Source organism: Rhagoletis zephyria, unplaced genomic scaffold (genome assembly GCF_001687245.7).
Source record: "Rhagoletis zephyria isolate East Lansing unplaced genomic scaffold, Rhagoletis_zephyria_1.1 Rzeph_scaffold_00398, whole genome shotgun sequence".
NCBI classification, from domain to species: Eukaryota; Metazoa; Arthropoda; class Insecta; order Diptera; family Tephritidae; genus Rhagoletis; species Rhagoletis zephyria.
This window is the reverse complement of record NW_016157482.1, coordinates 105,966-122,559: the sequence shown is the minus strand read 5'-3', so window position 1 is coordinate 122,559 and position 16,594 is coordinate 105,966. Positions and strand designations below refer to the sequence as shown.

At 33.9% G+C, this 16,594-nt stretch overlaps 1 protein-coding gene across 1 annotated transcript; it reads left to right on the top strand.

Moving 5' to 3' along the window:
- Positions 1–909: 909 nt before the first annotated feature.
- LOC108359485 (sorbitol dehydrogenase-like) lies at positions 910–7,617 on the top strand. Its single transcript, XM_017611367.1, has 5 exons — positions 910–1,079; positions 6,222–6,255; positions 6,338–7,026; positions 7,135–7,256; positions 7,321–7,617. The coding sequence occupies exons 1-5, from the start codon at positions 1,026–1,028 to the stop codon at positions 7,496–7,498; spliced, it is 1,077 nt and encodes a 358-aa protein (XP_017466856.1). The 5' UTR covers positions 910–1,025; the 3' UTR covers positions 7,499–7,617.
- The last annotated feature ends 8,977 nt before the right edge of the window (positions 7,618–16,594 follow it).

Genomic DNA, 16,594 nt, shown 5'->3' with positions numbered 1-16,594 from the left:
GACGGTTCACATTTCGCGGCCCAAACACCTGTCTGTGATTGGCATGAGTAAATACTCATGAAAACCCCATTTGTCCTTCCTGCCTTGCAGAGGGCATCCTTTGGTATGAGCCTTTTGTATAGTGAGACGAACACCTGAGTTCTTTAACACCCGGCAATCTGCTCCTAGTTTAGTTGCATAACAAATTGGTAGTATTCTAGTTCATAACTAGTAGATTTCACTGCTGGGTAAACCCGCTTAAATTAAAAAAGAAAGCTTTGAAAAGCTGAAACAACAAATGCATAAACACATGTGTGTATGTATGTATTTTATATTAGACCGTACCAGATTGCAAGCAAACAAAAAAAGTTCGCCGCGCACCCCTGAGTCCGAAATATTTTTTTAAGGCAATTTCGAAAATTAAAGTTTTTTTTTGTCAAACGTAGGGGTCGCCTTTTTACATTTTTCGTTATATCTTCGGCCTGAAAGTGTGATATATCAAATTTTTTGTTTTGAGGAGGCAATGTTTTTTTGGGTTAAATTCCACATACCACACTAATGTCAGTAAATTAACGCTCACTAAAAATCATTTAACTTTTGCTAAGGGGGTATTTTGATTAATCCAGTAGAAATATCAATAAAAAAATTGTATCGCCGAAGCTAGGTGACACCGAAAAATTTAAAAAATGAGCCTCTGGTTCGCCAAATGTTTTTTTTTTCGAAGTAGCCTTGCAAAAATGCTCGAGGATCCGGGGTTTAAGCGATTTTTTTTTTGTTTGCCGTAAGGTGGTACGTTCTAATGTACATACATATTTACTATATTCATAAGTATGTATTTGCAGGGAATACGAAGAGGTGTACAGAGCGCAATACACACCGTTGACAAATACGCAAAAGTCAACTTTTAGCGTTCCATATGAATTGGACTTTAGTTCGTCGGGAACGTTGCTTGAGAGCAGTCGACTATTTGGAATAACTAACTAATCCTGACAAGTGTGCATACTTTCTTCTTTCTTACTTAATTTATTTCAATCAGTTTAATCAGCATGGCAAACGACAATTTAACAGCGGTATTGCACGGCATTGAAGATTTACGTTTGGTGAGTTAGAGTGGGCGTACATTGGTATCTACCCGTAACAAATTAGGATTTGAGAATAAAACAGTGAAGTGAAAGCAAAACTTAAATCACAAGTTAAGCAAGTGTAAAGCGTTTGAAAGAATTTTAATTGGAGTCAATAAATTTTTCATTGTAAACAAAGGACAAGTGAAACAATTTAGTCGAAGTTCTCCCCAAATGACTAGACGTGTATATTGATTTTTAACTTATAAGTAGTAAGGGTAAAAACGCCCCCCTAGACGCTCATTCTGCATAAGGCGCACAAGTTAGTTATGTTAAATTTTGTATAAACAGCTGAAATTATATAAGCAAATGAAAACAAAAAAATGTCAATAACAAATTCACCGCGAAGTCTTACCGCTATTTTGCGCTATTCTCCAACTATACTTCTTGACTTAATTTCTTGCGCTGGTATTTTTATTTTGTATTTTTTGCTGCAGATTACACAAGCTTACAGATATGAAAAAAAATGTCCGACCTGTGGCATTTGACCATCCTTTCTAAAGAAAAAATATTCGCCGAATGCGAATATGAAGTCAAAAAATAAAAAAAATAGAACAGTTTTTGAGTTTTGAAAAATGCATTCACAGTTTTTTTTCCAATGTAATTGGCCGAACGCAAATTTCTTTTTACATAAGTGAAGCTTACTTAATTTAGCATCATGCACGTCAACAACATTTTCGAAACGAACAAGCCGTGCCGGAGCTATTCATGGATTTAACCGCTATGCATGTTGCGTAATTTTTAATAAAATTTTCCAAAAAAGTTTTACTCGCTTTACAAACAACAACATGAACAAGTTTGTTTACTTCAGGTTTCTTTCTTAAATTATGATCTTTTTCACATACAATAAGACGCTACCTATCTTAATTGAATAACAAATATAAAAGTTATGACCACTTAAGTAAAAATGCACACAAAAATTTCCATAAAAATTTTTGATTTCACTTGACAGGTGGGACTTCTTGCCGCCTAGTGTTATTATTCGATATTTATTTTGACTACAAGTCTGCAAGTCGTTGTTGTTTTCTATCAGGGGAAAATAGTCCACAAAAAGAATATTTCTACGTAACAAAGCAAAAAAAGCGCGCAATATTTTAAGTTTCTTAAAATAGTCTAAAACGTGTACATATTATATTTAAAAAGAAATTCCGTTCATCCAAAATTGTATAATTTCATAAGGAAACTAAAAGGAAAATTTCTTAGCCCTGCTAGTCAAAGTCTAATTTAGTGCTGGGAATATGCACATACCTACATACATAGACTATGTACGCACAAGTGTTTATTTTAGAAGTGGGCTCGTCTGCACTCTAGGCATATGTATGCAGACAAAAACATGTATGTAGATATTTAAATACAAACATACAGTTCCGTTCAAATGGTTAGACGCGCCCTCATTTGCAATACGAAAAATAAAATTAAAATAAGCAGAAAACAAAAATAATTGACGTTCCACACATTTTGTTTACTGCTTGGCTTGGCTGTTCTCACACAAATGAGAGGATTAACAGCTTTATGCCGCCTACATAGTTTTTATGAGAATCTTTTCATTGCAAACAAAAAGAAAACCACTCTCACCGATGGGCGACCGTTATAACGCGTTATTACGCAAACTAGGCACCTTTTGGACTCAGACAAGAAATCGAACCTTTATTTTTTTAAATCCTTGATCATTTTGATGCAAATTTTTGGAAGAATTTCGGATTTAAGTGCTCCAGAGTTGAAGGTTTATCAGCCATAAAAAAGCGCCCAATCGACGAGTGTTCGATGAACTTAAGACATCGTAAAATCCCTAAGGACGTAAAAAAATCGAATCTCTGGTCTTTGGTCACACCAGCATACTTTTTTCGTTGGTACAAGCTAAACGATGATTTCTTGATTTATACCAGTTTTTACTAATTCCTTGCATAGTTGAAATACCGACGCCTCCAAATCATACTATGCTAACTTTCAAAGGTTTCCGGAAACTCGTACATGGCGACAAGGACGACGAAATATCCAAATATTTGACAAATGATAAATTTTTAAGGTTTTAAAATTTTCCAGTTTTCTCACATTCAGGCCCGGAGAAGATATAAGACAGCTAAGCTGCTGGAATATCAGACATAAATACTAGTGGTAAAACACGGCTCTTCTGTGGGTTATAGCTTGCTAGTAATTTCCTTCTGCCGTTTTGTGAGCCCATGCATTCGTTTTTTTTTGCTTAAATGACTTAATTTTCACACTTTTTTATTATGGTTCTGGCAGTTTGATGTTAGTACAAATGTTTAATAGAAAATTAAGTGTAAAATCTTTACCATTAATAAAATAATTTTGGAGGTACTTAAATAGGTGACAGTGGATTGCATTTGCAGTACCAGCAGGTATTTTCTGTTATTAGTAATATTTCACTGGTACTGTTAATTGCCCATACATTACTATGTATATTGTGGACTTGTGGTTGGCTGTAAAAGCTTGCAAACCATGGAGCAGAGAATGGGAGCCAAGAATATATCACACATTTTTCTTTTCATTTGAAACGTATTTTATTAAGCTGAACACATTATCGATACAAATTTCTAGACAACACCTCTCTATGACTGCCAAAAATTTACAAATTTGTACAAATCTACAAATCGTGTGCTCCCTGCTTAAGAAACTCCAAAAGAAGTAAAATTATTATATGAGATTATACTGTATTTGTTTTTGTAGAATACATTAGTACCAGTTTTGCCAGTTCAGCCGTTTTCCGGCTAGATTTAGCCGGTTGCGATAGCAAACAGCCGGAGAAAATCCGGTTTAGCCTGCAATTGATTTGTTGGCCGTTTTGCCAAAACCAGTTATGCCGTTTTTAGCCGATTTTGCTTATTTTTTAAAACATCAAATTTAGACATCTATCTCTATTCTATTAGAAATGACTAGACTTATCTCGGATAAAATTATCATGTCGAACTGTGTTATATAAAATTGAAAGGCAATTTTTTCTAATCCGAAAGGTCTTAAAATACTAGGCCGATTTCAACGATTTTTATTTTAAGCAAAAATACACTGTGACCCAAACATAAACACGGACGCGACATTTTAGCTAGTTTTGGCTATTTTTCTTTTGTTCATTTAATTTTTATTATTTTTTGAAGAAAGTATAGCTGACTACTTCAAAAACACCATTTAAATCCAAATTTCATACTTTGTGCAAAAATTATGTAAATTATAAAAAATTTTAACCAACACTTTTAGCTTTTTAATCAGCATCTTTAAAAACTTAAAGTTTTAGTGTAATGAAGTGCAAATTTAAAGTACCTAGGACTTACCCTTGATATTTGGCAATACTGTGTATGAAAAAAATGCCTAAACCGTCATAAGTCAACGGTAGGTCCTAACTAGTTCAAATTTGCACTATACCAAATTTTGCGGAATTTTCATAATTTTTGCACAAAGTCTGAAATTAGAACTCATATGGTGTTTTTTAAGTAATCAGCTATATTTCCATAAAAAAAATTAAAAACATTAAATAAATTAAAGAAAAATAGCCAAAACTAGCAAAATTTCGCGTCACACTTTATATTTGGGTGACTGTATTTTTTCCAAAGAACGTCCCGCTTTTTTTCATAAAATTTTTGTTACGATTTCTTTTAATTTCAGTGTTCAGTTTTATTAGCAATTAAATTTTCTGGCCAATTTTTGTCTTATATTTTGTTAATTTTGATTAGCTTCCTTGGTCTAATTGGTGATTAGTGCAAGTAAAACAAATGTTTTTTCGCTGCTTTGCCTTGAGTGTCTCCGAAGAATTCAACAAAAGTTACTTATGTATGTATGTATATATTTTATGCGCCTATAAAATAATCTTTTGCATATAATTTATGTTTGTTTGTAGATGAAATGATGTTTCAGCCAACAAAAAAATCTCTTTTATTACCCAAAAAATTTTTTATACATACTTTTACGAGGCAAGTCAGTGACACCTCTAGCGAAATAAACTGCAATTAAAAAATTTTAATTTAATTTTGAGTTTTTTTTTTGAGTTTTGATTGAGCATCTAAGTGAGAAGCATGCTCCAGTTAGATGCTCAATCAAAATGTGATAAAGACGAAGGAAAGCATTGCTTCACATTTTGATTGAGCATCTAACTGGAGCATGCTTCTCACTTAGATGCCGACGAGTACGATATGCAGTGTTGCCAACTTTCGAGTTTCAAAAGTAAATACAAAGTACTGCACATTAAAACTGTAATACATATCTCGGGAAAGAGAAATCGCAACGAACTAAAATGAATTTTAAAGGGGAACAGTTATACCAAATGATGCCCTAAGCAGAAAAAATTTGGTTGTGTTCATAATATACTTTGAGGTTAAGATATCTTATGTGCTAGAGGAATTCTGCGGCCATATTTGGATGTAGCACCAATAATTGTGTCAAAATTTCCGTTTGTAGTTTTGCATTTGCTTTTGATTTGTCTTTTTGTTTTTGAACACGGACGGACGGACGAAGACGGATACATGATTAGGAAGACGAATACGAACAATAATGAGAGTAGGAAGGTGAATACGAAGAGCATAGGAAGACCAAAACGAATACCAAGAAGAAGACAAATACAAGAACGAATAAGGAGATGAAAACGAATACAAATAGAAAGGCGAATGTGAACACAAATTCGAAGACGAACACGAATACGAATACGAACATGAACATGCTAACGAAGCAAGGCTGAAAACGAATACATAGACCAACCGAAGTTGAATAAGAATATGACGACGAAGATAAATACGAACACGAAGACAAAAACGAAGACGTGTATCAAGAGGAAAACGTAAATGAGTGCGTATACGAATACGGAGATGAATATGAATATGAAGACGTAGATAAATACGAAGAAGAATACGATGAGCAATACGAAGACTAATGGGAAGGCGAATACCCCAAAAATTAATACGAAAACTGCGTCTATAATGAATACGAAGCTGAATGCGAAAACTAACACGAAGACGAATAGGTATATAAATACAGCGACTAAACGAAGACGAGAAAATCTTCGAGACCCTTAAAAACACTAGAAGAGCAGCTTATAAAGTTCGCTCTCTCCTGATCTTATGACCTAGTTGCTTGACATTTTTTAATAAATGTATGTATTATTCTTTTCTTTTACAGGAACAACGTCCCATTCCAGAAATCGGAGATCATGGTTTGTACTACATACATTCACTAAGCATTGTCGCCGAACATTCACCAAAATAATCCATTACTTTTCTATTTTTCTCTGCCAGATGTGCTTTTAAAAATGGACTCTGTCGGTATTTGCGGTTCCGATGTACACTACCTCGTCCATGGACGTATCGGTGATTTTGTACTCAACAAGCCAATGATTATTGGACACGAGGCTTCTGGCGTAGTTGCAAAGTTGGGCAAAGACGTTAAACATCTAGCTGTTGGTGATCGTGTCGCCTGTGAACCGGGTGTACCTTGCCGCTACTGTGATCACTGTAAGGGCGGTAAATATAATCTCTGCCCTGATATGGTATTTTGTGCCACACCTCCGTATGATGGCAATCTCACACGCTATTACAAGCATGCTGCAGATTTCTGCTATAAACTGCCCGATCATGTTACCATGGAGGAGGGTGCATTACTTGAACCACTCGCAGTTGGTGTACATGCGTGCCGCCGTGCCGGTGTGGGCCTGGGTTCAAAAGTGCTGGTATTAGGAGCGGGTCCTATCGGATTGGTGACACTGCTGACGGCGCAAGCAATGGGCGCAGATCAGATAATGATTACGGATTTGGTGCAGAATCGCTTAGATGTCGCCAAGGAATTAGGTGCCACACATACGCTGCTCATGGATAAGGATGACAACGTAGAGGAGATAGCCAAACAAATACATCAAATAATGGGTGTAGAGCCAGATAAGACGATCGATTGCTGCGGTGCTGAGTCAACAACACGCTTGAGCATTTTCGTAAGTGCGATATACATACATACATACATAACTATGAAATACAAAAAAAAAAAAAAAATTTCTGTTTTTTATTACAACTAAATAAGTACAAAATTTAATAAATTTTAGGCTACACGCTCCGGCGGCTGCGTTGTTATCGTCGGCATGGGTTCACCAGAACCAAAAATTCCGCTGATCAACGCTTTGGCGCGAGAGGTTGATATACGCGGTGTATTCCGTTACTGCAATGAGTGAGTAGTTATCGCTAAACTAAATAAGTGCGAAAAAATTATTGACTTGTTAAATTTTTAATAGCTATCCTGCTGCTCTGGCGTTAGTCGCTACCGGTAAGGTAAATGTTAAAAGACTGATAACTCATCATTTTGATATCACCGAGACGTCGAAGGCATTCGAGACTGCGCGTTATGGCCATGGTGGCGCCATTAAAGTAATGATACACGTACAACCAAAGGATACCAACAATAAAAAATAGGAGAGCCTGGCTGTTGGACCCTCCTGTAGTGTAAATACATAAATGTTTAATGCATGAATGAAAGACAATAATTATTGTAAATAAGCGTTTTTAAAATAAGAGTTAGAAAAAATAAAAAATTATTTTTAAAAAAATCGTGTAAAATTGTTTCTAAGTTGTATTATAATGGTTGGATTTACAGGGTTCATTGAAAGTAAAACATTGCTCTTGGATTTTTTGCTTGGTGGATATTGCTAGGCGAATTACAAGGCATGTAAAACTGGATTTGCGGTACTCAGTAAGTTGTGGAGTCGTCACATTTTGAAAACAAAACGTTTTCAAGATTTTTTCCAGACTTTAGTATTTAGACGTGGTAGTCAAACAACAAAAAGATTTCGCTCCATTTAATTAACATATTTTTTTTTAGCAGAGGGTTAAATTTTTTCTTTTGGTACAAAGTTATATTATGTTTCATGAAACCAGGGATGCATATGATCTTAATAATAAAAATTATAATTTAACCGTTAAAATCGGATTTAAATTTTTCTGATAAAATTTATTTGTTATTTTGTGCAACAAAACCCAAACAAATTTCAAAATGCACGAATCATTCAATATACTCAGAAAACTATGGGCCAAATATTGCATATATTAATATAACTTTTTCTCACTGAAGTCAGGGTTTTTTAAAGGATTTCGAAGTTTTAAAAATATGATTTTTCCAATATTGTAAATATTGTATTGACAAAGTATAGAATAACAATTTGCATGGTAATGGAAAAAAATTCTGTAGATTTAAAATCAATTTTCTTTTATTTACTAGGGCGAATTGATATTGAAAATGCCCTTTTTACTAATTTTATTTTTTAGCTAATAAAGTTAGAAGGAATAATTTTGAGGATGTGTATATATTTTTTTTAATGGAAACATGGCAAATTTTCAGGGATATTCAAGGAAAAAAGAACATTTTCAATACCTATTATGGAACAAAAAATTTAAACAGCTTGAAATCTATAGAATTTTGTGTTTTATTTGATGCCCATTGCCCTGAATTTTTTAAATAATTTTTGGAATTATTTATATCTTTGAAATTGCAAAGACCTAAAAAATTCTAAAAACGCTATTCTAGTATATTTGGCCCATAGATTCGTGAATATATTAAGGGTATTCACCAAATTGGGCAAGTGACCTGGCATTCGGGCAATTGTTTGTCCGAGTGCCACTTGCTCAATTTGGTAAATATTCCTATTGATTATATTTGTGTGCAAAATTGACTGCCGCACGGTGTTATAACCATTGGTTTTCGATTTCCGATTTAGGTCATAAAAAACCCTCACATAAAAAAAAAAAACTTTTGATAGAAAAAAATAAAAATCCAAATCTAACGATTATTCTTAAACGAAAAAATTAACAGGTAATTTTTAAGCAAAAAACAACCGACTTCAATTCTCATATAAAAATTTAGGAGTACCGTTAATTTCTTCATGATCCAATGATCGGATCTAAACCAAATTAGTATGGGACCTCAGAGACACTACCTTTTAGATGTAAAAAGAATTATCGAAGCCGTTTGACGTGGAACAAAGTTATGCGGTAACATATATAAAAAAATAATAAAAAATATTCTTATATATTCTCTTCTTATAACGAGTCATTGCATAAGTGTTTTCGCAATTTCAATTAATCAAAGAAGAGTGATAAAAATGGCGCTATCAATTTGTCCGCTTTGCGACCTTGACCTTATCTTATTTATTTGTAAGACACACACTTATGGATTTACATATATACGTACATAAGAATCAATTTAAAATGCTTGTACATTAGGGCGGGTCGAAAAATACAACAGGTTTAAAACGAAAATTGTAGAGTTCTTAAAAGTTGGTTTTTTAATCCCTAATCCTTAATTTTAATCGATTAATCGATGTTTCCTACTTAATTTATTAATTTATTAATACATTAAAATATAAATTTAAAATGTAAATTGATGTTACTTACTTTTAATTTGCCCAATTTATTTTTTATGATTTTATGATAGGAAATAAGTTCCGAATTCGATCTACACAAGTCGCTGTAAAAATTTAACAAATTGGTATTCCCACTCTTATTTTCATTTTTTCATTCCGCAGAATAAAGACATTGTCGCAGAGTACCAGGATTTCTTTTCTTTAATAAGAGATTAAATAACACCTTTTAAGACCTATACAATGTTGTGTTTTGCGACCTGCCCTATTGTACACACCCTGCATGGAAACTCGGAACTAGTGAACTAAATTTCGAAAAAAAATTTCAAAATCAGCGAAATGTGTTACTTTTACAAAACAATTTTATTTTACATTCTTAAATTATATATACAGCTGGCTAAGGGAGAAAATTTTCAAAAAAAGGAATGCAGCGGGGGGCAATCGACACTTCGCAGGCCATCGCAATGTTAGATAAATTCGCCAGTTGTTAGCCGTTGTTGCAGTTGTTGTATACCACGGCAGGTACCCACAATAAACCCTCTCTGCAGCCGCTTTGCACTAATTCATAGATAGTTCTGAAATGTATAGCGCGAAACTAGCGCTTTAACAGACTGTCTCTAAATTTTACTGTAGGGTTCCTGCTACATATCTATGTATGTATATGTGTATTTAATTGAACGAAAAATACTGATATAAGCTACCATGATTCAATAATACAAGGTTCGATAAACTGACAGTTGTCTCTCTCGCACCGCTCCCTTAGCAGTGGCACCGTGTTGCTTCTTTGCAAATTTACCTTGAAACAGTGTAGCGTTGGTGTGAAATAAAAGTATACGCTTTTGTGCAATATGTTTATTTGTATATGCATATGAAGCATATTTTACTGATCAAAACATAAGCATTGGATGTTTACATCAATCTCATAGTAGTCTTATTTTAATTTTGAGTCATTTTGCAGTTTTTATACAGCTAAATAGCATAAAAATTACGTAATTTACGTAGATATATCAATATTACGTTCAACATTTCGTTTAAAATGCCAGATTTCTTGCAAATGCATTAGAATTTACAAAAGGAATTTCACTACTAATTGCCTACTTTGCGTACTTTTCTACTACCATTTTCGCAACAATGGATTGCATTCTTGCCCTTTCTCTGTCTTTCGCAAATGCAACCTTTTGTAAGGGAGTGTCAAACCGCAGCTGTCAATAATTATCTAACCTTGTATTATTGAATCATGATAAGCTACGAGTATTTGAGGAATTCGCACCAAAATTTTTATTTCTATTTTTTGTCTGCTTTTAACGTGTGATACGTTGTTGAAATGATTCCATTGGGGACTTTACCTTGAGATAATTAAGTTCACTGGTCCAAGAAGTGCTTTAAATCAACATGCTTTTATAGATATCGCTCGCTTACTGATCATAAACAGATTGGACAAAATTTGCGAGTAACTTGGTTTGCAATGCTAAGTCAGATTTTCCCCCTAATTGGTCTTATAAATGGTCTTAAAACATCGATTGTATCGTCGATATATTTCCATCTCTACACGAAACTAAACGTCAAATACCAAAAAATTATAGAAGCGTAACAATGACGTTAAATTAATAGTTCACTGGATGTTTTTTCACTTATCAGTCAGAGAAAAACAGCTAAATTTATTGGCTCTTAATTATAAATTTGTATCTAAAGTCAGGGTCCGTATTTCAATAGCCAGCATTGAACACTTAAGTACCAGGGTTTAAATACTTCATCTGAAAATTAATACTTTTTAACCAACAATCGGCACTTAAATGACTCTGAAAGTTTCCTTCAACAAAACGCGAAAATTATAAAACTTAAGACAACAACGAAGTTTCATCGTTTGAAAAAACTTCAACTGGAATTATTATAGACAAATACAGTGACTCAAACAATCGTTCACATGTTGATTTTTTAATTTTCACAATATTTTTCAAGCCAAAATTGTGTTAACCAAAACCATATAAATGAAAATTTCAAAGTTTATACAAAGTTTAGAAAAACTCATAAAATTTTCGTAAAAATTTCGACGTTTTTATTGTGAATTTCAAGAAAATTTTTGGGTATGCAGTTTGGTAGCTCGTAAAAATTTAATATAACAAAATGCAGCTAAAATTTCCCGTTGATTTTTTTTCATAATTTTTTGCTGCTGCATTTTTGCGGCAATTTGTAGAAACGGGCGTTAATTTTTTGTAATTTTTATTACGAACGTTCTATAATTACAAACAGGGCTGCTAACTATGCTTCGCTGTGAGGTGCCATATTTAGGATAAAAAAGTGCCAAAATGTGCCCAATAGAAAAATAAAAGGGGCAAAGGGGCATCCTTTTTAATCCTTCTCATTTAGCAATAAAATAAGAAACACATTTCTAAAACATAAGTCCAATGCCAAAATAAGATAAACCAGTTGAATAACCTTTAGAAATTAGAGAATTTTAGTTGAGAAAGAGAAGTATATACCAAGGATTTCACAAAAATATATTGAAATATTACTATTTTTCAAAAGTGCCATTGAAAAATTAAGTGCCATGCGATGTTAAATAAGGCCAAAAATGGCACGGTTTGAGCCAAGTTGGCAGCCCTGATTACAAATCATATTTTATGATTACCAGCTTTATTTTTGTTTCAAGAATTCTTTAAAATATTTAGGCAATTAAAAGCACGTCAAGGTTGCACGCTACAATAAAGCGATCGAAAATAATAGCCCAGTGAAATTAGTCTTTTTCTCAAAAAAATTTGTATCAGCGATTTTTTGATGCAGTCTACTCTTATTTGACATGTAGATCACGGATTCGCAGTCTTGCCCCTAAATTTTATATGACAACATTCTGCCATCTTCGATCTTGGGTTTTTAGGGATTTTTGCGATTTCCAAGCTTATTTTGCTCTCGTCGTAAAAACTGCTTAAATACAAATTTCTAGAGAATTTAATTTCCCACATTTGTTATATAGAAGGTTTAAAAAATAATAATTTTAACATCGCGTCAACCGGTACGATGGTCAAAATTTTATATTACGGATTACAAAGGAAAATTCAACATGGCGTCTCAAATTTGGCGTTTAAACTAAGTGTAAATAAAATTTTGCTTTACCACTTTTGAGCCACCGGAACAGTGCTGTCAACTATTTTCGAGCAAAGAAATCCAGATTTCTATAAGAACCCGCTAGGAAAGGCTAAATTTCACAAAACAAATATTGAGAAATATGCAGGTTTATATTAATATAAATCTTAGCAATTCATTTAAAACACTACTTGAAATTAGAATTAATAATCGAAGTTCAACAGAAGTGTAAAATAAGATTTAAAGTTAATATAACTATATCGCCACTCGGGAGATCCCTGGCTAAATTTCTGGCCCCAGCATCCTCATCAGAAGTTTTTTTTTCTTAATTAGTTGTCGCCTCTCGGCAGACAATGGCAATGCTCGTACATTCGGAGCCATAAAAAAGCAGAACACACAGAAGGTGTTTAAGCGCCAAGCATTCGTTTTTTTGGAATCAAATATGATATACTGTTCATTCTAAAATAACCTAGGATATAATTTTACAACTATTAGGGGCTGCCCTTAAACTGGAAAACTTTCAAAAACCTAAAACTTTTATTGAGAGCTCAAGATTTGGATGAAATACAAAAACCGGTTTGTTCGATCAAAAGATCCGATTTATTCGATATTCGCAAACAAAAATCAAGATTTCAAAAAACGGTCTAAACAATTCCAAAAAACCGGTGGGAACCAGTTTATAAAAAACCGAGTCAATCGCCCTAGTAGATACCATATTGTATAAGGGATAAAGCTAAAACTCCGTCAAAAATTTCTCAAAGCTGCATTTCCCGCTTCCCGCAATTTCTCATTTCCTGCCCCTAAATGGACTTCGAAAACGTCAGATTTGACGGATCGGAAGTACTGTTATCGAGCCAGTTGCAACATCCTTTGTAATGACGTAGCTGAAAATGCACTACATCCGGTCTCTGGAATAAGAAATCTTAGTGCTGAACAAACCATTTCAACAAAAAGTTCAAGTAATATATTTACTTTCAAATAATTCTGACCGGAGGATGATACCGAATGCAGAAGTGCATTTGGAGAAAGTTTTTGAACGCCACTCACCAGAAAGTAGCCAAAAACAAGTGCTTTCCATTCGGTTAAGCAGTTCACGACATCCGGTGTTTATGGTTACTACTAAAAATCAAATAAGTTACTTTTTAATTCTCGAAAATACAAAGACACCCGATTGATTGGCCATTTGTATTTTCTACGACTATTAAAAAATGCTCGACGGAAATTCGCAATTAGCCTCTGAACCTGCGCGATAAACGAAACAAATAAAAATTGTATTGGGATAGAAACCTTGAGATCGAATGTTCCGCCATGCGCCAATCTTCATTCTTAATGCTATTTCTAAGTTCTACATATCTATGTATACGACATGTTTCACTTGAATAGGTACATTATTTTCCCTCAAGAACCGGGCTTATATTTATCTTTAGGTTTATACATTGAAAAAGCTAAGCTATCATATTTTAGAACGAATGGTAAATACTATCAAGAAAATACATTGGGGTTTGTGCAACTTTTTATCAAACTACACGTAAAACCAGTTTTTTTAATTATTTGAGTTGGCACAATGCTGGCTTTAACATGAAGAAATAAATGCTTAATGCCAAGCTTCATTCAAACTTCCGCCCGAATAGCGGCTTTTCGTGAATCCTTTTTAATAATACAAGCACAAACTGTCAGTCATCAAATGGATTGGACTTGCAAACAACCAATTCCAAACACTTTCCAATTAATTTAGGACCGGTAAAATGGGCGAAAGTCAAGACTTTGCTTCGCTGTTTTCGCTTTTGAAACTCTTGTAGTACGAATAGGACGTCGAAGAATTGTTCGTTGTTTTTGAAACTTGAAATCTGATCCCAAGTGTTTTATACGAAATCCCACTTCAGACCACCATGCTCTCCTCTGGAGTGGAATCAGATAACATCCCTACCCTCAAAAATAGCCATAGTGATTACCAAATCCTATGTGATTCATAACTTTATCTTTGTCGATATCTCGATCTTTTATGCAATTAATGCACCAACGGAATTATAAAATGCTATATATTTTAACGCCCAAATTTAGAAAAAATAAATGGCCTTATTCATAAAAAATAAAGTAGCTTTAAAAAAGGTTTATAAACTGAAAAATGTATGAAAACGTCATTTTATAAAGCTCTTTAAACGTACTTTATTTTTTATGAATAAGGCCAAAAGACTTTAACTGCTTTATAAATCGAAAATTCATATGAAAATGTCACTTCACAAAGCTCTTTAAACCTATTTTATTTTTTATGAATAAGGCCATAAGACTTAAGACATAAGTAAGTGAAAAATAACTTTTTGCAATAACAACGTAACGTACCCTTTGTCACTACCGTGTAGCCTTTGTGTTTTGGAGCCATTTCATAAAATTTGTGTCTTGCGATGCTGTGCACTGACATTAGCTGTCAATAGTATTTGCCTTTCTTTCAATTTTATTCCCAACAGATAATAATCCTGGTTTCGTGAGTATTAAAATTTTGCGACTACTCGGCCCATTTTCCTTTAGTAAAACTTTATTAACTTTGCCTATTCCAGTGGCAACAAATTTCAAACCACATTTTTGCATCGTTTGATGAAAAGCCGCGTAAAATCAAAGTGAGGTAATGTTTCTCGAAATCAGAATAAAATGAAGCCTCTCCGATACCCGCAAGTTCAGATATGTACTATATGCAAGTTCGGATATTGATAAAAAAGATGGCCCTATTCAAGGGAATCGCGGTGTACACACATAAATTATTTGTAGTAAATAGCCACCCATGAATTTTCTACGGCGCGAATACATACATACATACAAACTAATTCGAATTCTTAAGGTCGGTAAGGTTAGAAATTACATACGTCAAAAGAAATCAGCTTATCAGCAGCATTATTTAAATGAGTAAAATAAATAGACACTTGCGTACATGTACGTACATATGTATGTATGTATGTACATATGTATAAAAATTATGCACACGACTTGGATGCAATTTAGTATTTACTACAACTACAGTGGCAGTTTTTTATATCCGAAGCACAGTGAGTAGATACCCCGCAGAGAAAGCTACTAGTTGTGAACTAGAAAGCTACCAGTTTGAGTTTCAGCCCAACTAGTTCACGTTGTATCCCTGCTCACTGGCCGTCTCCACAGGAAAAAATTTATTGCTGTCCAGCTGTCATTTTGGTCGCTATATATATGTAAGTTATATCAGTGGCAATATTTGTGTGGGCTTATAAGCTTTTGTAAGATAGCTTCTAAAACAAATATTTTATTAGAAAACGGCTCAGTTTTTTCTTTTATATTAAAATATCAATAATTGCTGTGTTTCCTTGGGCAATGATCGGGATCCGGATAAAAAAAAATCGCACGCAAATGCAACAACAACGATATGATCCTGATAAAGATCTGGTTTGACGCACTGACAAATGAATGTATACACAAACAGATATTCTGCCATTTGATTCATATAAATCGCCTTTAAGTTAAATATTTATTTTAGTGAATATTATTTCGTTTAAATGTACTTTCTCGCATTTAGTGAGTTCATTTTTATAGTTTCGTCTTCCTCGTACAGCCTACCACAATATGAATGATCCAGATCGATGAGCTGGATAACGCCAAGTAAACACAACTATTGTTGCCGCCACGAAGTTTACGTGCAAATGAAAATGAAGCTATCAAACTACCAAATTGCCGGCAATAGATGGCAAGATATAAGCTCTGATATATATTGCTCTTGAAGAGCAATGAGCGGTCTCTATTGGCTATTTATATTCTAACATATGTATCAAGATATAAACTTTATGCTGTGGAGACATGCGTGTAGTCAATATTAGCGACTGGTATTTTTAACACGGCGATGTCCCGCGAGATGTCAATTGTCTGGCAATGCATCAGCATCTACTTGTAGAAATACTAGTATCATCATACCAGTTGATGAGATAGTCTGCCAGTCCATCCCCTGTGAAATAAATAGAGTCAATGCCCGCTTGCTTCGCGGCGCCTAATAGGAACTTTTGCATTGGCCAATGGAAAAGAGCGTTTAAAAGCAAAAAACGGTCTGTAAAGTCAAATT

Bases quoted from the DNA above. Each gene is read 5' to 3' on its own strand.
- LOC108359485 (XM_017611367.1), top strand. From the start codon at position 1,026: ATGGCAAACGACAATTTAACAGCGGTATTGCACGGCATTGAAGATTTA. The intron at 7,027-7,134 runs GTAAGTGCGATA...AATAAATTTTAG, and splicing joins CAACACGCTTGAGCATTTTC to GCTACACGCTCCGGCGGCTG. The intron at 7,257-7,320 runs GTGAGTAGTTAT...AATTTTTAATAG, and splicing joins GTATTCCGTTACTGCAATGA to CTATCCTGCTGCTCTGGCGT.